We start from the raw sequence: 22,897 nt of genomic DNA, 5'->3' as shown, positions 1-22,897 counted from the left end.
TTTTTGTTGATTTGGGCCTATTTCCTGAACAGGCTACTTTGTATAGACAAAGTTAATAATAATTGTAATATCCCAGTTATAAACGACATGAATCAAAGATGTGTTGCTGTATTTTAGTGTTAAAAAAATGCATTCATCATCATAATTATTCTATATTTAAGCAATAGCTCACGTCGGGCCGAACCACGCCCCTTAGCTGTGATATAATGAGCATATACCTCGGCCTGAAGTGAGCTATTGCTTTTATAAAACGGTTACCAAGTGTGGCAATATCAAAGAAAAATACACACTCTAATTTAAATAGTTTTTATTAGTAAATAATGATGTTCAAAATAAAATATTCCCTCCGTTGCCTTCTGCACAAAACATAGTGCAAGGTGGTTGCTATGCAACAACACTAACAGCAAGCGAACATATTAGACAGAGAGCGTTGATCCATTATTTGGCTGTTTATTTACATTATGTGTATGTTGTTGTTTATTGTGCAGCCACTGAAAAACTGTCCAGCATCAGTAGCATGGCTTACGTGGTCACTTGTATAGGTTGAGGTTGTTCGAGGCTGTCTCTTGGCGTGGCGAGAATATTGCTCCACTTTCTCCGGTCCCCGAGATTGGGCTTCCAGTAGCTCTGGAGAGAGCTTTCGCACCTGTGGCCACTAACGGTCATAATTTCTCTGCTTTGTTTCAAGACCCGCATCAGAAAGCTTTTGAATGGTGCTACTTTTCCAGTTGGTCTACCTGCTCTTCACGTAGCTCTGCATGTCGTAGTTTAGGTGCTTTTTTTTCTTCTGGAGATAGGAACTGCTCAATGCACTCCTCCATACTATAGTAAGACCCCCCCGGAGGTCGAAGTTAATCTTAAATGTTTCCATTTTATGCTTTGTAAGTTTGTTTCGTAACGGAAGACATTTAAATATATTTATAAAACTGACAAGTCAAATCAAGCAATCTGATTGGTCGATAGCGTTTTTGCGGACCTCTTTGATTACAGATTTGAAAACATCGTTGCTTGCTTTAAAAGTAGCACAATTCATTATGTTAAACCTTCAAAAGTATCTAGATATCCCTGCCCTAATGCCAAAGGAACTGCACACTGAATATGTTTTGCCGTTTGGTGTCTATGTCTGGACCGCTGCGTCAAAAAGGAGGGCTTCTGCCCCGTTACTTCTCCGCTGCTTTCTTGCTCCCGCCCAACGGTATACTGTTTTTCTCAGACGCGGAGGGATACTGACTTGTTGTGAAAAGTAATTTACAATTCTACCCGTGGTATACGCTCAGTATATCACGGCTAAGAACCAATCAGATTGCTTGATTTGACTTGTCCGTTTTATAAATATAATTATGCTATATATGATCTGAACGTTCCACTTCCTGCCTTCCCAACATTAACTTACGGCTGCGTCGCGTCGAAAAATAGACTTCAATCCTATTTCGAGCGGAGCCCAGCGGCTTTAATGAACAGGGTAAATATTACATAGTTGGTATCAGTAAAATGTATAATCTAAAATAAAATCTCGTTTAAAATGGTGTTACGATGTCTAAAGTTACTGATAAGTCACATGTTTCCTGCCTGGCGGCCGCAGAACTCATTACCCTCTCTCGTCTGGTCGCTAAGAAAGGAGCCCTCAGCCAGTGCTTCAGCAGCCAACACATTGCTGACTGTTGCTATCTGTAAACTATGCCGCTGATTGATGTCAAGATTATCCACATTATATATGAGTTAACTTTTGCGTCTTATTGTTTGTATTGAGTTTATTAAAGGTTTATGGAATTACTGTTTTTTTTCCTTTTTTGTTTGACAAGGTAACATCTGCACATTTTTTTTTTAAAGTAGGATAATCCATAGATTTACATTCATAAGCCTGTAAATGTATCTCATTTTCTTTGTATGACTGCCCTGTTTAAACAGCGACAGATAAAGCCTTCTTCTGGCAGATCCATCGTTGTGGTTTATCACAGCTCACTGATAACCATTTGTTATTGCTCAGGACAGAGGTTGTACAGTGACCGTCAACAGGAGCTGCAATAAAGGAGCTGAGGAGAGAACATGATGTTTAGAGAAAGACTGATAGATGTTATTATTCAAAGTGTTTAGTAATGAATCTCTTACCCATCAGCCAGATCACTTCCATCCACCCACTTCCATTTCCCATCTTCAACTCTCAGACCAATCCAGAATCCGTAAGCTCCAAATGAGCTGAATGTATTGCGGATGATGACACTCCACTTTTAAAATAGATATTTAACAGACTCTGGAACATTGTATTGAGAACAAGTGATGCAGCGCCCTCTGCTGGCCGGTAGAAGCAATACAATAAAATGGTCCAGAGTCTTTGCAATAATCTGCAGAGTTTAAGCGTTGCATCTCTAAAACAACAGAATAACATTATTCACACTAAACAGTATAACTATTTTAACCATCCATATCTAATAAAAACAACATAAAATGTTAAAGAAATAAATATTTGCATTAATTTATCAAGCTCCATAGAAATAAAGTCAAACTAAAAGCACATCGATTTTGAAATAATCCACATTATGAGTTAACTTTTGTGTTTTATTGTTTTTATCGAGTTTGTGAAACGTTTCTGGAATTACTGTTTTTAAACCTTTTTTTGTTTTATATTTTTGTTTGGAATTTGTTTTTATTCTCAAGTAATTCATATTTTTTTCAAAGAGTTTCCAGAAACCTTCTTAGTATGACTGTCCTTTTTAAACAGACAGAGCCTTCTTCTGGCAGATCCATTGTCGTTTCTCACCACAGCTCACTGATAACCATGTGTCTCCGTTCTTGTAAAACACATGTGACCGTCAGCAGGAGCTGCTATCCAGGAGCTGAGGAGAGAACATGATGTTTAGAGAAAGGCTGATTTTATTATTCAAAGTGTTTAGTAACGTGTCTCTTACCTATCAGTAAGATCAATTCCATCCACCCACTTCCATTTCCCATCTTCAACTCTCAGACCAATCCAGAATCCATAACGTCCAAAGCTTTTTTCATTGATTGCTTCCTGGAAGACAGAGAGAGAGTTATCAGATATTTAAACTGATCCGACCTCCATGCTGCTACTCTGGTTCAAACTGCATCCACCAAACAATATGATTTATCTCCACCTCCCCAAAATAACCAAAATCTGACACGATGTGAGAAGTCTTTTTTAGCTGTCCTGCGATATTCTCCATGCAGTCAGTCAAAATGAATGAATGAAAGGGCGTTTCTTTGACTATTTATAGGCAAATATGGGCGTTACGTGAAGCCCGCAAAAGCTGCACTGCATTTCGAGTCGGTTGTGATTTATAAAGGGAAACCGGTGTAGGAAGAGCTGTACGCACTTTCCTCTACGGTACGCAATGTTTGGTGAATCGGAAAATTTCTGTACCTATTTTTTGGATTTCTACTACGTAAGCAACCTTCCCACGTGAATCCTACGCACGGCGTTATACATGAGGCCCCAGAGCACAAACACACACACACACATCATGTAGTATTTCCCTCCGAATAATGGTCCAAGACTTGACTGATGATATTAATTTATTGAAATCTCCAATATCAACGTAAGAGCTTCTGCCTCTTCGGGGGTGCTAACACTTAAACATGATCCTTTACTTTATCCTTCTTTATATGTAGATATTACTTTTCTCCGTTAATCTCCACTCCTGTTCTCTGTCACATTGTTTCCAAGCCCCCAGGAAGTGCGCCGGAGTCTGAGGAAAATATTCGTAGTGGCCAAACTGCGGTACTACATCTTCCGTATCAGTTCATGACGTCACTGGGCCCTGAAATACTTTTTCCCATTGACTAACATGGGCAAAGAGACGGCTGTAAATCAGCGGGTAATTTTTTTTAAACAAAATAAACAACCCAGTATAAACTTTTTGATAGCCCTTATTAGAATCATTAGCTACTTAAAGTTTTAAAATGGACTAAAAGCCGAATCCACATTTATTTTCTCTCTTCATTCATTCTAGCGGGCCGAGAGTGGGAGCTCGGGGGGTTTAAGGGGCGCATGCTCTATACAGCCTGTCCTCCTCCGTAAAAAAGATCAAATAGGTTGATTGTTCAGCAGCTTATTACGACCTACAGTCACGTTTTAAAGGTCGTGTAAGAAACAATAATTTTTGCGGCATTTGGGCTGATGCAAACGTTGACTGATTGCAAACGCTCCGGAGGGCCGTATGTTCACTAATAACCCTCTCTGGAAAATCCTAAATTGTAGAATAGTTTGGCCATTAAAATGCTTTTTGGTTAGATTTCTAGCGAGAAGTGTATATTGTACTTTTAGAATCCATGTCCAGTGGATGTGTAGGATCTTCTATAGTTTGATTGATATTACGAAGATGATTTGAGGTCTCGCGTGGAGAACGTGTATATACTACGTCTTTCCCCTATTCATTTCTATTGACGGCAGCGTCCATGTAAAGTTGGCGTCAACCCTAACGGGGTGAAAACAGTATTTCCGGTCTCGAAATGTTCATAATAAAACCGGAAGTCAAATGATAACAGAGTGATATCTGCCATACTCATCCACTAAAAAACATCAGTCTATCCTTGTTAATTACTCAACATTGATTGGTTTAAATTGTCTACAATGCTTTTGTGTTTTTAACCCAAAGTTTTTTTCGGAGTTTAGGATGGCGGAAGACACTACACTACCCATAATCATCAAACAGCGCTTGGAAAAATGTAATGAAACCACGGCAGACTATCCAAAACTGGACTCGAACTCCTCTAACATTCAGAGGTTAACCTAGTATTTTTACTCCATTACATTTATTTTAGTTACTTTGCAGATTCTGATTAATGATGTGAAATATATACAACCCTTAAATCAGACTTTAGTTACACCTGAGTCAAATTCAGGGAAGGTGATTGTCAAGTGCCAAAATAAACTATGCAAAAATATTAGACGTTAAGTACTTTGTCATGCTTAATATTTATCTGTGGATACCCCCAAAGTTATTTTCTTTTTCAAAAGAAGACCTTAACCCGTGTGTTGTGTTCAAAAGCTGTTACCGTTCATGGTGTTCGCGGGTCAATTTTGACCCATGATTCATCTCATTCCCAAACACTCAGAAATAATGAATATCATCCAATATTGTTTTAACTACATCATAACTAACTTATTATGCATTCATAACCGTGCAATCCTGTTGTAATTTTATGCCCCCAAAAAAATTACACCACATATTAAAGTAAAAACATGTGATTCAATTCACTCATTATATTTCCTATAGTGAAGACAGTGGATCATTACGTTTATCATCTGACTAATATTAGAATACAATCTCAGCCCAAAAAGTTTTCAATTATTGTTACAGGGGGTGGGGTTTCTAAAGTCAAAGATGAATCTTGGTTGGGCCAAATTTGACCCCGAAAACCTTATTGTTACAGTGTGTGTTAACAGGTAAAGCCCAGGAAGCTTATTCTGCTCTGATGGTGGCAGAGAGCAAGGTTTATTTAACTGTTAAGACTGCTGTGCTGAAGTTAGTCCCTGAGGCATATCACCAGAGGTTCAGGTCCTAGGAGAAGTCTAGCAGACAGACCCATGTTGAGTTTGCCAGTGATCTGTTACTTTTTTTTATCAGATGGTGCAATGCCCTACATGTGAATTTGTATGCTGCATTGTGTGATATGATTGTGTTGGAACAATAACAATATTCTGTACCCAGCCACATTGCAGTTTACATCAGCAAGCGCAAGGTGCAGACTGCTGCAGAGGCCGCTGTACTGGCTGGTGACTACGTGCTGATACACAGGAGCGGTCGGGACTGCAGGGTCCAGGAGGAATGTATCGTGCAGCAGGTAGATGGGAGGAGGAAGCTCATGCACACTTGGGTAATGCTGAACGTGCGATGCGAGGTCAGCCACGGGTTGACCCATCGGAAAGCTGTAACTTCTGCAGGGGGAGAGGGCACTGGAAAGCTGACTGTCCCAAAGCTAAGGCTAGCAGGGGGAATAATGGGGGCCAGGTTAACTCTGCTGCTTGTGCTGTGTCGGTGATACCCTTACCTGTCATCTCTCCCTGTCAGCAGGCTATCGAGCCATGCGGGTTGAAGAACCAGGTTTTTCTGCATTTTTATCAAACGGATGCATGTTACTGATAACTATTTGAACTAAGAAAATTAAATACATTTACAGGCCTATAAATGTAAAACTATGGATTGTCGTACTTTAAAAAAAAAAAAATTCAAAACATTTAAAGAGATGTTACCTTGTAAAACTAAACAATAAAAAAAATAACATTAATGACATACACTTTGCATAAATGTAATACACACAATAATACACAAAAGCTAACTCTTATATAATGTGGATTATTTAAAAATCAATATAGCTTTAGTTTGACTTTTGGATTTCTATAGGGCTTGCAAAATAAATGCAATTTTTTATTTCCTTGAAATATTTATGTTGTTTTTATCACACTGGATGGTTAAACTTGTTGGTATTAGAGATGCAATGCTTAAACTGCAGATTAGTGCAAGGACTCTGCTATTTCATTGTATTGCTTCTAACGGCCAACAGAGGGCGCTGCATCACTTGTTCTCAATACAATGTTCCAGAGTCTGTTTCATCAAGTATTCTGACTTTGTTTATTGGCCCAGCTGACGGATCATTTTATCTATCTGTATTTCTATCTATAAGCAATGTCATGTTTTACTCTGTAAACTCTGTGCTGCCACACATTGTTGTTTTGTCTTTTCTTGAGAACATCAGTACGCTTTAATCAAGTCTGGAGAAACAATCTTATTCATGGTGCGACCATTTTTATGTAAATAAGATGGAAAGAGATCAGGCCTCAATATTCAGTCATTAGACCTTTCTGATTTCTAATTTCCCCTCCTTGACTCCCCTCCTTGACTCCTATCCTCGCGTCTTAGTCCCGCCCACAGGAGATGCGAGCAGAGGAGTCGAGGAGGGGAACCGAGGAGAGAGGAGGGGAAGCAGCAGGTGGTTAGAGAAATGAGAACTCCTCTCCTCTGAGCGGTCATTTTAAAGGCACAGCAGCCCTCTGTCTGATGGACAGATGTGTTCATGATGAGTTATATATTTAATTTGAATCCATTGAGAGTGTGGTATAATGAGACAATAACAGGAATAATGTCTTGTTCCATCAGAATAGATCATATTTGTTAAGTGTTATTATGGGATAATTACTATTCTTGTGGTACTGCTGCCTTATTAGGCCCATATTGAGCGGAGCATATTAAGACCAAAACTCATGTACACCAACTTCCTTACTTGCAATAAATCAGCACTAATTAGAGGGTTATTGAGGAAAAACTCTCAACTAATGGCTTATTACTTGTAGAATATGGTCATGTAGAATAAGGCATTAATACGTGTTTTATAATGACTAATAAAGAGCCAATATACTGCTAATATGCATGTTAATTAACAACTAGTTGATGGTTAATTTGTGTAACTTAATATAAAGTGTTACCAGAATATGTTTTGGGGTATTGACAGTTCAGCTGCAAGGTGATAGTGACCTGTATGTTTCATACAAGCACATTTATATTTTTAACACAAATGCTGTACCCAAGTCTGACGGATCTACATTCCCCAAAGCTCTGATTATTTTATTGTTTTTAATACTGTTTCTACTCCTGTAAAGCAATAACTTGTTTAACTGGTTTGCAGGAACATTGGGGCTTTCTTTGTCATTGGACATACACTCATCATCAGCATGTTGCTGACACGGAGATTACATTAATTTGCATGCTTGCAAAACTAGATACAAAGATAAACAGCATCATTGTTTTTACACGATACATGCTTTTAGTAACACAGAAGACCAACAGATAGTCAACATGGACATCATGGAAGAAAAACCTTTGGCTGTGTCTTACATTTAAGTGTTTCTGTTAGGCATGATCAGCAGGGGGCTATTTGTCTCTCTCTGTTTTCAGAGTGTTTCAACTTATATGCATTACATTTCAATCAATCAATCAATCAATCAATCAATCAATCAATCAATCAATCAATGTTTATTTATATAGCCCAATATCACAAATGTTACATTTGTCTCAGTGGACTTCACAGTGTGTATAGAATATCAGTATGACAATACAACACCCTCTGTCCTTAGACCCTCACATCGTACAAGGAAACACTTCCAGAGAAACCCCACAGTTTAAAGGGGAACATGGGAGAAACCTCAGGGAGAGCAACAGAGGAGGGATCCCTCTCCCAGGACGGACAGACGTGCAATAGATAGGGACAAATTGGAGGTCCCCATGAGGGGAATCATTCATTTTAGGGTGAAGACTTGGTTAGGTTTGGGATTAGGGTTAGGGTTAGGGTTAGGCATGTGTTGGTTATGGTTAAGGTTAGGATAAGTCTCCAGGAAATGCATGTAAGTCAATGTAATGTCCCCTGAAGTGATATATACATGGTGTGTGTGTGTGTGTGTGTGTGTGTGTGTGTGTGTGTGTGTGTGTGTGTGTGTGTGTGTGTGTGTGTGTGTGTGTGTGTGTGTGTGTGTGTGTGTGTGTGTGTGTGTACATTTCCATAAAACAAGAACACACTATTTATTTCTACGGTCCAAGTTCAGTCACGTCACGCGATGCAAATGAACTTCTCGACCAAAAGCAGAAGTGGTTAGTTTGAAGGCTGAGAGATAGACTTCAACAGAAGAGAGGACACTACCTGTTCTCCTTGTTCGATGTCCAGAGACTTCTCCGTCTACGAGTCAGAGAGCACTCAACAGAGCGGCTGTAGTGATGGCGGAGGGAGAGGAGGAGGTGAACTACGCTTCGGGTGTGTTCAAAGCCGGCAGCAATCCTCCACCTGCGGGTAAGTTTAGTTATTTAACAACTTTAACTTCCTGCTGATGATTTTGAATCAGAGCCTCTTTGTTAATGTGATCAATGCAATGTTGAATATCAATCCAAAGTAAGTTGCTGTTTTTAATGTCCTGTAATTTAACTGTGAAACCAGAAACATGACAAATCTGCAAATGATAGTTTTTGTATTTGTTTAGTGTGGGTGCAGAATAGATTTTTAACGAACCCAGCACATTTGAATTGATGTTTTTCAAAACCACATGTTGAGTGTAAACTTTTCACTACAAATGAACCAAGAAAACTCACCATAGCAGTCGTGCATCTAGGTTTTAATAATATGAGTTTTCTTGGTTCATCAATGCACATCTTTGGTAGAAATAAGCCTTCTTTATTCATGTTTACTACGTTGAGAAAACACTTTTAAATCTAGAGTAGTTTGAAACCTTTGAACACCTCATCCTATTTCAGTTTAACTTCAATTCATATTTCTTTAACTTAAAGATTCAAACTGATGGGCATTTGTTGGGTATTTTAATTTTAATTTAGCGACTCACACTGGAGGTATATCATCACGAACACATCTATTTAAAACCAGTGAGGAAATTGCGAATTATCTGTTGAGAGTTTCCCGTATCATGTCGTTTCCATTTTTAATGGCATGATACAATACCTGAAACACAATCGCATCATTTCGAAGCTGCCCATTTTAATGGAAAAAACTGCATTTCTGCAATAAATCAATCATCGTAAGGCAATTAATCTGCTATATCAAACTATGAAAACAGCCTTTTAAAGTCCTTCTCATTTATTCACAAAGAAAACCTGAGCATGTGCATTTCCTTTGACCTTTCAGAAAAAAGAGGGGAGGAAACTGTGTACGATGAGGTGAAGGTGCAGAACGAAACAAAGAACGAGGGTAAGTTGTATTAAAAAAACATTCAGGTGTTACTGCAACTGGGAGTACAACCACTACTACTTTACCATTATAACTATCCTTAAAAGGGAACAAGTTAAATTAAAGAAAAAACACCCAAATAACGGTTCTAATTAAATTAAATAAACATAAATATGTGCAGATGCCAATTAAGTTTCTTTATGATCTAGTTTGTCTTATTGTCCATCTGTTCATATTTATAACAACACATGATATGTTTTGAATAATAATGCATCTGAATAATTAACTTACTATAAATGTATTGGAGTGAGATATATGATACATTTGAATTGTAGTTGAGTTAAATCATACAGTGGCATGAAAAGAAAATACCCAAGTAAAGTAAAGTACCTCAAATGTGCCCTTAAGTACAGTTTGATTAAATGTATTCAGTAACATTCTACCACTGCCTTTTACTAAACTTTATCAAGTGGTTCTGTTGCTTTTTACGGAGGTTTTATCTGCAACGTTATTAACGTGTTAAAAACTGTGAATGAATCAGACTAGATATGAGGCTCGTTTTTAGGAAATCTCTTGCGAACGGTTATTTTGAGATTGAACTTTTGTGTTGAACTGCAATAATGTTAGAGTGACTAATACTCAAGACCTACGGTAACTCTCACTGGAACACTTACCATACTGTATCTTGTCCTTGTTGAAAAGTGACACAATATCTTTACTAAAGAGACTGTAACTTTGAAAGGTACCAATCTTCATTTGGTCAATTAATATTATTCATTGTTGTTGTTAAGACTCAGCAGGACAACGGCGGTTTCAGCACTTGCCTTGTTGTTTGGGGAGATATATCATCACGAACACATCTATTTAAAACCAGTGAGGAAATTGCGAAGTGAGATAATTATCTGTTGAGAGTTTCCCGTATCATGTTGTTTCCATTTTTAAACACCATGATACAATACCTGAAAGACAATCTCATCATTTTGAAGCCGCCCATTTTAATGCACTTGAGGAAAATACTTTGCATTTTTGCAATTATTCAATCATCGTAAGGCAATTGTTCTGCTATATAGAAACAATTAAAGCAGCCTTTAAAAGTCCATTTATTCACTAAAAGACCTGAGCATGTGCATTTCCTTTGACCTTTCAGCAAAAACAGGGGAGGAAACTGTGTACGATGAGGTGAAGGTGCAGAACGAAACAAAGAACGAGGGTAAGTTGTATTAAAAAAAGCATTCAGGTGTTACTGCAACTGGGAGTACTACCACTACTACTTTACCATTATAACTATCATTAAAAGGGAACAAGTTCACCAGAACTGTTCTAAACTTTATATCTGTAGGTGCTTTGTCAACCAGCACTCTAACAAAGCCGTACAAAGTTGGGAGTGTGCAGTGTGACAAATGTCAACGTTTTGCAGACGGGGCATTCTGGTCTAATGAATAAATTATGGTCCCACGTACGAAGCTATCTTATCCCCCGTTTATTTTTGACATATCAAAAAAGGAGTTTCTAATCAAAGTATGCACAAGTCTATAATGTAAAAAAGAAGCAAATGTCCCTGTGAGGGATTCATAAAGTATATCTTCTTCTGCTTCAAATCATTGTTGACTTGTTTTAAGTGACAAAAAAGTACTTATTTTAAGCCAAACCTTGATCTTTTACCAGGGTTGAAGAAAGTATTCAGCTCCTTTAGTAAAAGTACCGTTACCATTGTATCCATTACAAGTAGAAATACAGCATTGAAAATATTACTTGAGTAAAATTAAGTAAGTATAAAAAGCAAACTCTACTTATACCCGACACAGACAAGTTTAAAATTACATAAAAAACACCCACAAATATTGTTCTAATTAAATTAAATAAACATAAATGTGTACAGATGCCAATTAAGTTTATTTATTATGTAGTTTGTCTTATCGTCCATCTGTTCATATTTATAACAACACATATTTAAAAAAGAATAATGCATCTCAATAATTAACTTACTATAAATGTAGTGGAGTGAGATATATGATACCTTTGAATTGTAGTTGTGTTAAATCATACAGTGGCATGAAAAGAAAATACTCAAGTAAAGTAAAGTACCTCAAATTTGCCCTTAAGTACAGTTTGATTAAATGTATTCAGTAACATTCTACCACTGCCTTTTACTAAACTTCATCAAGTGGTTTTGTTGCTTTTTACGGAGGTTTTATCTGCAACGTTATTAACGTGTTAAAAACTGTGAATGAATCAGACTAGATATGAGGCTCGTTTTTAGGAAATCTCTTGTGAACGGTTATTTTGAGATTGAACTGTTGTGTTGTACTGCAATAATGTTAGAGTGACTAATACTCAAGACCTACCGTAACTCTCACTGGAACACTTACCATACTGTATACTGTCCCAGTTGAAAAGTGACACAATATCTTTACTAAAGAGACTGTAACTTTGAAAGGTACCAATCTTCATTTGGTCAATTAATATTATTCATTGTTGTTGTTAAGACTCAGCAGGACAACGGCGGTTTCAGCACTTGGCTTGTTGTTTGGGGAGATATATCATCACAAACACATCTATTTAAAACCAGTGAGGAAATTGCGAAGTGAGATAATTATCTGTTGAGAGTTTCCCGTATCATGTTGTTTCCATTTTTAAACATCATGATACAATACCTGAAAGACAATCTCATCATTTTGAAGCTGTCCATTTTAATGCACTTGAGGAAAAACTTTGCATTTTTGCAATAAATCAATCATCGTAAAAAATATTTTCCTCCATATCAAACAATTAAAGCAGCCTTTTAAAGTCGTTTTCATTTGTTCACAAAAAAACCTGAGCATTTCCTTTGACCTTTCAGCAAAAAGAGGGGAGGAAACTGTGTACGATAACGTGAAGGTGCAGAACGAAAGCAAGAACGAGGGTAAGTTGTATTAAAAAATGCATTCAGGTGTTACTGCAACTGGGAGTTCTACCACTACTACCACTACTTTACCATTATAACTATTATTAAAAGGGAACAAGTTCACAAGAACTGTTCTAAACTTTATATCTGTAGGTGTTTTGTCAGTAACCCTAGCACTCTAACAAAGCTCTACAAAGTTGGGAGTGTGCAGTGTGACAAATGTCAACGTTTTGCAGACGGGGCATTCTGGTCTAATACAAAAATGATGGTCCCACGTACGAAGCTGCGCTGTCTTATCCCCCGTTTATTTTTGACATATCAAAAAATAAGTTTCTAATCAAAGTATGCACAAGTCTATAATGTCCAGTGTTGGGACTAACGCTTTACAAAGTTACTGTAACACAACTACTTGTTGTGGTAACTAATAGCGTTACTAGTTACATATTCCCATTAAGTAACGCAGTTATAGTTACTGTGATTTAAATGGGTGCGTTACATTATGTGATGGAACTGAACCGAATCTCCCTGCGGATAACTTACAGGCGAATACAGCGATGTCCTCTCACAGCACCATGGAAAACTGAAAGTAACCAGAGAGGAGTGATGATTGGTTAATGTGGGGCAACATTTCAGGGTAAGCCAATCAGAAACAGAGTTGGGCGGGTCTTGCCTTATGGGGAAAATACACACACGAACACTTGCTAATGCTAACCATGGATGTATGCTAACACACACACACACACACACACACGGCAACGCTCACCACCAGCACACACACACACAATGGCAGATGCAAGTATCAGCGAGAGGAGCAGCGCATTTGCAACTTGGAAATATAACCACTATTTTCAATTTGTGGGGATAAAAATATTACGGTAAAATGTAAACTGTGTGCAGGACAGATCGCATTGTCCACATCGAAAAACAGCAATGCCAATCTCCTGAAGAACCTAAGTAATGTACATGGGGCTAGAAAACTAGTCGCCAAAGACCCCACCGTCTCAACCACCGGCAGTGAGTCAGATGGAGCAACACCATCTAAATAGCCAAAAAACGATTTTTTTTAAATCGCCACATATCACCCAGAGTCAACTAAACAGATTGATTGCCAGGTATGTTGTTGAGGACATGCTGCCCATCGCAACGGTCGAGTCTGTTGCCTTCAGAGAACTAGTCAGCAAAATACCAGTGAAAGCATTTCATTTTCAATTGTATTGTTATTATTTTTAATGTAATGTTAAGTAACTTGTTACGAGTTACTTTAATAATTTAGTAACTAATAAAGTAACTAGTTAGTTTTTGAGAGCAGTAACTATAACTATTACTAGTTACTTTTTAAAAGTAACTTGCCCAACACTGATAATGTCTGTCACGATCTGTGTGGCCGTTTCTCAATCGCGAGGAAACTGGCTTCCAAGCCAATATTTCAAGGATACTACGTAATCGAGTTTCGCCGAAGGACTGTTCCAATCTCCAGCATACTTGGAATTCCACCGAGGCCACGTCCTTGGTTTGGGGGTAATTACGAGGCTGCACATGGGTAGACTTCGCGTCCTTCAAATCCCCACAATGCTTTGCGCACGGACCAATTTCAAAGACCCTTGCGGAGAATGGCTGAACCGATGCAGCACAGCACACATTTAAATGTAAGTATGTAGTGGCGTAGAACATGTGTTGGTAAATATGTGACTTTGTTGCATTTGTTATCACCAAAAATGTGTTCCGTGAAAGTAGAGCAAGTTCATAATTAGATAGACATCGTTGTTACAGAATGGTTTAGGCTAGGTTGCAGCTCCACCCTGTGGACGTATTGTGCCTGTGTTATATATATATCTGCCTCACGTGACTCTACCCCAGTTGTATGATTACCTGCTTAATGTGAATACACGGCGTTGAGACACAGCCTGATTTGCCTTGTTTATTAATGCACCTACATCTACAAACATGGTGTCAGAAGCTCAAATAGGACCCAGCTGTGGATTGCATGCTACTGTCCGTCGCTGAGACGGCGTGCATTTATTTGTTTTGGTGAGGTTTAGCAGTTTCAGTTAGCCTGTTAGCATTAGCGTCACGTTGGAACAATGGCATCCAGCATCCCACCTCCGGAGCCTATGAAGATGGCGGGGGACATCCACGGCAACTGGGTGAGCTTTCGAGCAGAATTTGAGGATTATCTGCTTGCGACCGGGCTCAGCGAGAAAGAAAAGCCGGTACAAGCGGCTGCGCTAAGGAGGCTAATGGGGAACGACTGCCGCCATGTTTACAAACACAACCTGGGACTCACCGCGGACCAACAAAAGGATGCGGGTGATATACTGGTGGCACTGGAGCAATACTTCACGCCCGCAAAGAACGTAATCTTTGAGAGGTACGTTTTTGGCAACCTTAAACAAGAGGATGGAGAGCTCTTGGATGCGTTTGCTACCAGGCTGAGGGAAAAGGCTGCCTCTTGTGAATACGGAGCTTTAAAAGATGACCTCATAAGGGACAGGCTTGTTCTCGGGATAACTGACGAGGGTGCTAGACGTCGTTTACTAAGGGAAAAGGACCTTAAATTGGACGAGGCCATTAAAATTTGCCGTGCAGCCGAGGTCATGGACAGCAAGTTAAAAACCATGTCACTGGGCAGCTCTGGACCTGGAGACAGCGTTAATGCCACACAAGGACAGCGATATGGACGGAGGTCTGCCAGCAGGCCATCCGAGTCCACCAACACATCTGCACAACCACAGAGCATGAGAGACGCTGGCGAATGCAAGTACTGTGGCACACGGCACAAGCGTGGGCGGGACCTGTGCCCTGCTTTTGGTAAATCGTGCCGCTCGTGTGGCACTGCTAACCATTTTGCAAAAGTATGCATGAAAAGAGGCCAGCAGGCACGCCAGTTGAATGCTGTGGATGACCCGTTGCCAGGGGAACTGGAGGACAGCGATGAGAGAGACGTGTACACAGCGGAGAGCGTGGGGGCTGTGAACACTCAAGGTAAAAAGTGGTTTGTCAACCTGCCACTGCAAAGTGGGGTTCAGAGGTGCCAGCTCGACTCTGGAGCCACTTGCAATGTGATGAGCATCAAGGACAAGACGAGACTGGCGTCTAGAACGCCTCTTCTGAAGAGTCTCACCAGATTAAAACTATACAACAGTGAGTGGATGAGCTCATTAGGTGTGTACAGCACACAATGCATCATTAGGGGTAAGACGCACAGACTGGACTTTGAGATCGTGCATACTGGCCAGAGGCCCTTGCTTTCGGGTGAGACATGTGAGAGACTTGGTCTGATACGCTTCACCATTCCTGAGGAGCTGAATAAGGTGGAGCACTGCAGGAAGGGAGACCTGACCAAGGAGTGTCTTGTCAGCACCTACCACGACGTGTTCACCAGCCCTGTTGAGTCTCTGCCTGGTGATATTCACTTTGAGCTGGACAGCACTGTGACACCGGTGCAGTGTGCTCCCAGGAACGTTCCAGTGGCCCTCAAGGCAGCTGTTAAGGCTCAGCTTGATCGATATGAAGAGGAGGGACACTTGACCACAGTCACTCAACCCACGGACTGGATTAGCAATCTAGTCATAGTAAAAAAGCCAGACAAATTGAGACTATGCATTGACCCGAAGCATCTCAACCGTGCTCTGAAACGGTCCCACTACCTTATGCCCACTTTAGATGACGTGTTGTATAAGCTGCCAAAGGCACGTATATTCACCCTGGTGGATGCACGTGATGCATTCCTGCAGTGCCGCTTGGATGAAGAAAGCAGCCTGATGACAACATTCTGGACACCGTGGGGTAGGAAACGCTGGCTGAAACTTCCTTTCGGTGTGTCAGTTGCCCCGGAGCTGTATCAAAGGAAGCAGCATGAGCTGCTGGCTGGCTTGACAGGGATTGAGCCCATAGCTGATGACATCCTTGTAGTCGGCTGTGGGGACACAGAGGATGAGGCCAATCGCGACCATGACACAAACCTCATCGCTCTGATGGACAGATGCAGGGAAGTAAAGCTGAGACTGGGCCTGAAAAAGCTGCAGTTCCGAGTGAAAGAGGTCCGCTTCCACGGCCACATACTGTCCGCGGAGGGCCTCAAGGCTGACCCTGACAAAGTCAGGGCGGTGCTGGACATGCCAAACCCCACAGACGCAAAAGGGGTCCAGCGGTGTGTCGGATTTGTGAACTATCTGTCCAGATTCATGCCACGCTTGTCAGCGGTATGTGAGCCGCTGAGGAGACTGCTGGACAAGGATGTGATGTGGCACTGGCTGCCCAAACATGATGCCGCCATGAAGGAAATCAAGGCACTGGTCACGGCGGTGCCAGTCCTAAGGTACTATGACGTCCGCAAGCCAGTCACCGTACAGAGCGACTCCAGTCAGGCGGGTCTGGGCTGCTGCTTGCTTCAAGGGGGACAGCCTGTCGCATTCGCCTCCCGGGCATTGACCCAAACAGAGCAAAATTATGCACAGATTGAAAAGGAGTGCCTGAGCATCGTATTCGCCTGCCAACGCTTCCACTACTATCTATATGGGAGGGGTGATGTGACTGCAGAGACCGACCACCGCCCACTGGTGTCCATCTTCACCAAGCCCATCCTCAGTGCGCCAAAGCGCCTTCAGAGCATGCTCCTCACACTTCAGAATTACTGCCTTGCGGTGGTATACAAGCCAGGCCCTGAGATGTACATAAGTGACACGCTCAGCAGAGCCACCACCCCGCCACAGAGAACAGACACACTGTACCAACGTGAAATGGTCTGCAGCATGCAGCAGGAGCAGTGTGACACGGCGGCCATTCAGCAGGCAGACTATTTAAATGTCAGCAGCCAACGCCTGGCACAGATTCGGACACACACTGAGGAGGATGTGTGTCTTCAAAAACTTAAGTCTGTCGTGCTGGAGGGATGGCCAGGACACAAAGAGGAGACCCCTGTAGCCGTCAGGGACTACTGGGCCGTCAGAGATGAGATAAGTGCACAGGATGGCGTGCTCTTCAGGAGTCAGCGCGTCATCATTCCAAAAGCTATGCGCCCGGAAATGCTGAGACGGATCCACTACAACCACGTGGGGGGCGAGGCGTGCTACAGGCAGGCCCGTGATACACTTTACTGGCCCGGTATGCAAGGGGAAGTCAAGGATTATGTGCAAAAGTGCTCTGTGTGCAATGAGTATGCACACGAACAACAGAAAGAGACTATGATGTCACACCCGCTCCCCACACGTCCCTGGCAGCTAGTAAGCATGGATCTGTACAGCTACGCAGCACAGAACTTCTTGCTCGTGGTGGACCATTATTCTGACTTTTGGGAGATCGACCTGCTCCCTGACCTATCAGCGGACAACACGATCCGTAGATGCAAGGCACAGTTTGCACGCTACGGTGTCCCAGACAGGGCCATTTCTGATGGTGGAGGCCAGTTTGCCGGTGGAGAGTTCCGGGCGTTTGCGAGAGAGTGGGGTTTTGAGCATGTCATGTCCTCACCGAGGCACCCAAAGGCTAATGGCAAAGCGGAGTCAGCAGTGAAAATTGTAAAGAGCCTGTGCAGAAGGGCAGACCGTGCCAAAGAGGACCCCTGGAGGGCCATATTGCATTGGAGAAATACGCCCACTGAGGGTATGCATTGCAGCCCAGCACAGCGGCTTATGTCGCGGAGACTGAGAACCCTTCTCCCTGTGGCCGACCAGCTACTGGTGCCTCAGGTCGTCACGGGTGTTCCTGACAAGCTGAAAGTGAAACATCAAGCAGCAAAGCTGACATATGACAGATCTGCCAAGGATCTGCCGGAGCTGAATGTCGGCCAGCCCATACGGATGAAGCCGCTCCCAGGAGACAGGACAGGCCGATGGAGGAGAGGTGTGTGCCTTCAGCAGTTGGGACTCCGGTCCTATCTGGTCGGTGTGGAGGGGACCACGTATCGGCGCAACAGGGTTGATCTTCGACCAGCAGAGGCGGCCCTTCTCCAGCCGTCAGTTCTCCCAGAATCGGCCCCGGAGCAGCCTGCGAGTGGGGGGAGCGCCAGAGAGGTCGTCTGCGTCCCCGAGGAGTCTCCAAGGCCATCACCCCCGAGGTCGTCGCGGTCTTCCCCGCAGACTGGGGGTACACCATGCCGTGAGTTACAGGGCCGGGCCTTCTCCCGGAGCGGACGGCTGATTAGACCTCCTGACAGACTTGATCTCTAGGACACACACACGCACTCACACACACACACTTGGACTGTGCGCACTCAAACACACATGGACGATAAAGATTTAAAAAAAAAGAAAAAAAAAAAGGAAGGAAGTGGAGAGATTGTAAAACAAATGTGATTGATTGTTCTGAGTTTATTGCTGATGTGTTCTGATCCAGCTATTATTGAAGTGTCTTTGCTAGGTGCACTATTTGTTGTTGAAATCATTTGATTAATGTTCTGTTTAAAGGTCAACAGTTTAATGGCAGTATTGATCCTGTGTTGTTACTTAACAAAAGGAAGGGAGATGTTACAGAATGGTTTAGGCTAGGTTGCAGCTCCACCCTGTGGACGTATTGTGCCTGTGTTATATATATATCTGCCTCACGTGACTCTACCCCAGTTGTATGATTACCTGCTTAATGTGAATACACGGCGTTGAGACACAGCCTGATTTGCCTTGTTTATTAATGCACCTACATCTACAAACAATCGTGAGGTATTTATTTTCGGTACAGTTTATGTTGAAACCGTTAGAGAGAGTGGCACACTTGTTAGCCTGTACCATTCTTCTTTGTTTTCCGAAGCCGTGGCTTGGAAGTATACTTGCTTCGTTTCTAAAGGAAGTGACTTGGAAGTATGCGACTACCAAGCCAGTATCCTCACGATTGAGAAACGGCCTCTGTGTTTTGTTTTGTCTTGTCTTTTTCTGTCTTTGGTTTCCTGTTTTATTTTGAAAAGTGTTCACCCCCTGTCTTGCCTGTTGCTTTCTGTCTGTTTTCCCTCCTGTCTGATTACCTGATTGTGTTCACCTTGTGCCCCTGTGTTTTCTCCTCCCTCCTCACCTGTCTCTTGTTTCTTTGATTAGTCTTGTGTGTATTTAAGTTCCGGTTTTTATGTCTGTCTTGGTTAGTTCCTTGTTTGTCTATGACTGTGTTCACGGGGTAGTGGTCTGTTTGTTCTAGTTTAGCCTTGAAATAAAGGTATTATCTGTGAAATCTGCATTTGGGTCCTGCCTGCTTCACTCACCCTGACAGTGTCAAAAAGAAAGAAATGTCCCTGTAAGGGATTCATAAATTATATCTTCTTCTTCTTCAAATCATTGTTGACTTGTTTAAACTTACAAAAAAGTACTTATTTTAAGCCAGCCCTTTAACAACAGTCAGGTGTCTGTTTAAATATTTGAATAATCTTTCGCTGTCCATATCACTCCTTTTGTTCATTTAGGCCATTTCTCATACAATGTAAGTGATAGGGGACCAAATGTACTCCTTTGTTCTGAACTGTATTCCATAAAGTTTGACTGACTGATATAAGGTTCAAGCATCTGAGTTAGTCAAATCAACTTGGTATCCTTTCCTGTCTTTTACCTTTTACTCTCAAAAAAAAAAGAAGATCCATCTGCATTTACCATACTGTATACTGTCCTAGTTGAAAAGTGACTCAATATCTGTACTAAAGAGACTGACACTTTGACAGGTACCAATCTTCATTTGGAAAGTTAATGTGATTCATTTGTGTTGTTTAGACTCAGCAGGACATCGGCGCTTTAAGCACTTGGCTTGTTGTTTGGGGATTCTCTGTGTCATTCTGCTCGGTGGCATCATCGGAGTCTGCGTCTACAGTAAGTACACAAAACAGGAAGTGCATTATCTCACACTTAGACATGAGACAATCCATTAGGAATAGTAGCAGCTGTTTTATCTGTTTACACCATTTGATATCAGTCATGTACATGCCACAGTATGACGGTGTAGAAAGTATTATTATGAGCGTCTAAAAAACTGATATCCCTCATATCAGCATCAATGGCCACTCCATTCCCCTCTCCCCACTCGTAACGAGTAGGTTTGAAACTGGACTCATCCCTTTCATTCCAAGCACACATAAAGACGGTCTGCCAAGCCTCACACTACCACCTGAGGAACATCTCCAAAATGCGACACTCCCTCACCAAACCGGATGCAGAACAACTGGTCCATGCCTTCATCACCTCCCGCATTGATTACTGCAATTCTCTGCGTGCAGGCATTCCAAAAGAACCACTCAGAGACTACAATATGTACAAAACTGTGCCGCCCGGATACTCACAAAAACACGCAAATCAGAGCACATCACCCCCATCCTTCACTCACTCCACTGGCTCCCTGTAGCACACCGGATCAACTACAAAGTCCTCTAATGGTCTTCAACGCCATCAACCACACTGGCCCCACCTACCTACAGGAACTGCTAACCAGAAAACATTCCCATACGCACACTCAGGTCAGACAGCTCCAATCTCCTGGCTGTCCCGCGGACAAAACTGGTCACCATGGGAAACCGTGCTTTCTCCTCCCTGGGTCCACGTCTGTGGAATCAGCTTCCAGAGAACATACGGACCTCGGCATCGCTCTCAGTTGTTAGGAAATGCCTCAAGACCCACCCGTTCCACACCGCATTTTACTGACCGTCCTTTCTTTTTTAATTTCTTTTTAAAAAAAAATGATGCTCTTAACCTTTTATTTTTCATATTACCATATTTTATTCAATATGCTCCTTTAGATATCATTTTATTTTTATTTATTTTTAATATTTTTTCCTTATGGCTTTGTGAAGCACATTGAGATGACGTTGTGTTTAAAGTGTGCTATATCAATCAAATGTATTATTATTATTATTATTATTATTATTATTATTATTATTATTATTATTAACAGAATGGTGCAATGATGACTTATTTCTGGAGGCCAACATGGAGGTAGCATCCATTAATGTATTGTGCTTGTTTTCCCAACTTAAGCAAAATTATCAATCAAGAAGCCGTTCATGTGGATGAACACATCGCTTTGTTTGAGACTTTCCTATATTCCTATATAGATATTTCCTATAGTGGGAAATACAGACAAGTATGCATACAAATAATTAGAAGATGAGTCAAGAGATATTCTATATTTCTCTTATTCTTAACAAATCATATGATCAGACCCAAACAACAATGAAAGTCTATCTAATCTCAATCTATTAACAAATGTCATGTGTCTTTCATGTTACTGAGCCTCTGAAGTTCTGAGTTTATCCCACACTCTACCCACCAGCGCTTGCTATTTCACAAAATGTGTGGCTTGAAGACTTCCCCATGTCACTCCTCTCTTAGTAATGTTGTCATCAAACCACAGTGACAAGCAGTTTCAGACAATGTGAAATATAAATGGGTCTGAGAATTGGAGAAGTCAGAACACTTTGAGACGGACTGAGACATTTTTAGTTTGAGTCTAAAGACCGGAAAACCTAAAGTGAGACTGATAGGAAAAAGCTTCCAAAAGAGGCAAATAGACAAAAATCTAAATTGCAATATAACCTTGATTATAAAAGAAGCTGATTTCTCATTTTGCAGTTACATTAATTCATGAGAGTGATCCAAACCAGTTAAAAGAAAACTCAACTCTACGGGCAATCAACACAAAACTCAGCTTAGAAAATGCAAACTTGACGAGGGACAACAAGAATCTGGAGGACCAGTTGGGCAACGAAAAAAACCTGTCTGCAAGAGTCCAGGAGCTGGAGACCCAGAATATCAACTTGAACCAGCAAATACAAAACATGACAACAAACTGGAATGAGCTCAACGTAAGTCGAGCTCAGTGGAGCATCGCTTCCTACTGCTATGACGGTATGTTCAGATCCTCTATATTAGGTCACAATTACAATATTTTCAAAAGGCAGGCATGATGTTGATTGTTTGGACTCTGTTGTTTCAGATGATAAGTGTCGACCTTGTCAGGACGGCTGGTTACTCACTGAGCCCAGCTGCTATGCGTATAATGACCCTCAGCCTGCTGATCGAAAAACCTGGGAAGAAGCTCAAGAAGACTGCAAAGGAAAGAATTCATATCTTGCTGTTGCACATACTCCTGCTGAAAAGGTAAACCCATTAATATGATGCAATTAAGAAAGTAGTTGTGTTTTTAGGTCTGAGCACACTTTGGGTCTTTAGGTCATTATGTGTTTATTAACTTATACGGTGTAAATACCTGATATCTGTTTCTCTGTTGTCAGAACGTCATCATCAAGGAATACAGCCCATTGAGTTCAAGAACTAACGGATACTGGATTGGTTTGAGATTTGAAGATGAGAAATGGAAGTGGGTGAATGGAAGTGATCTGACTGAAAGGTAAGAGATTCATTACTAAACACT

General features: G+C 41.4%; 3 protein-coding genes across 3 annotated transcripts in view; 2 read left to right on the top strand and 1 right to left on the bottom strand.

Moving 5' to 3' along the window:
• The window catches only part of LOC307012812 (uncharacterized protein), a 197,646-nt gene that overhangs the window by 5,395 nt on the left and 169,354 nt on the right, over nucleotides 1-22,897 (bottom strand). The window lies entirely within an intron of this gene.
• LOC307012826 (C-type lectin domain family 12 member B-like) overlaps nucleotides 1-22,897 on the top strand; it is an 85,685-nt gene that overhangs the window by 61,803 nt on the left and 985 nt on the right. The gene's annotated exons all lie outside the window — the stretch shown is intronic.
• Nucleotides 8,699-22,877, top strand: LOC307013415 (C-type lectin domain family 12 member B-like; the record flags this gene model as incomplete). The annotated part of the gene is made up of 8 exons (XM_079640812.1): nucleotides 8,699-8,796; nucleotides 9,640-9,702; nucleotides 10,829-10,891; nucleotides 12,521-12,583; nucleotides 20,248-20,343; nucleotides 22,096-22,371; nucleotides 22,460-22,623; nucleotides 22,758-22,877. Exons 1-8 carry the CDS (start codon nucleotides 8,724-8,726, stop codon nucleotides 22,875-22,877), a joined length of 918 nt encoding a protein of 305 aa, XP_079496938.1. The 5' UTR covers nucleotides 8,699-8,723.

The sequence above is a fragment of the Notothenia rossii genome, assembly GCF_949606895.1.
Source record: "Notothenia rossii genome assembly, chromosome: 7".
In the NCBI taxonomy this organism is placed as follows: domain Eukaryota; kingdom Metazoa; phylum Chordata; class Actinopteri; order Perciformes; family Nototheniidae; genus Notothenia; species Notothenia rossii.
The sequence above is the reverse complement of the archived record's forward strand: the minus strand, read 5'-3'. Positions and strand labels throughout refer to the sequence as shown.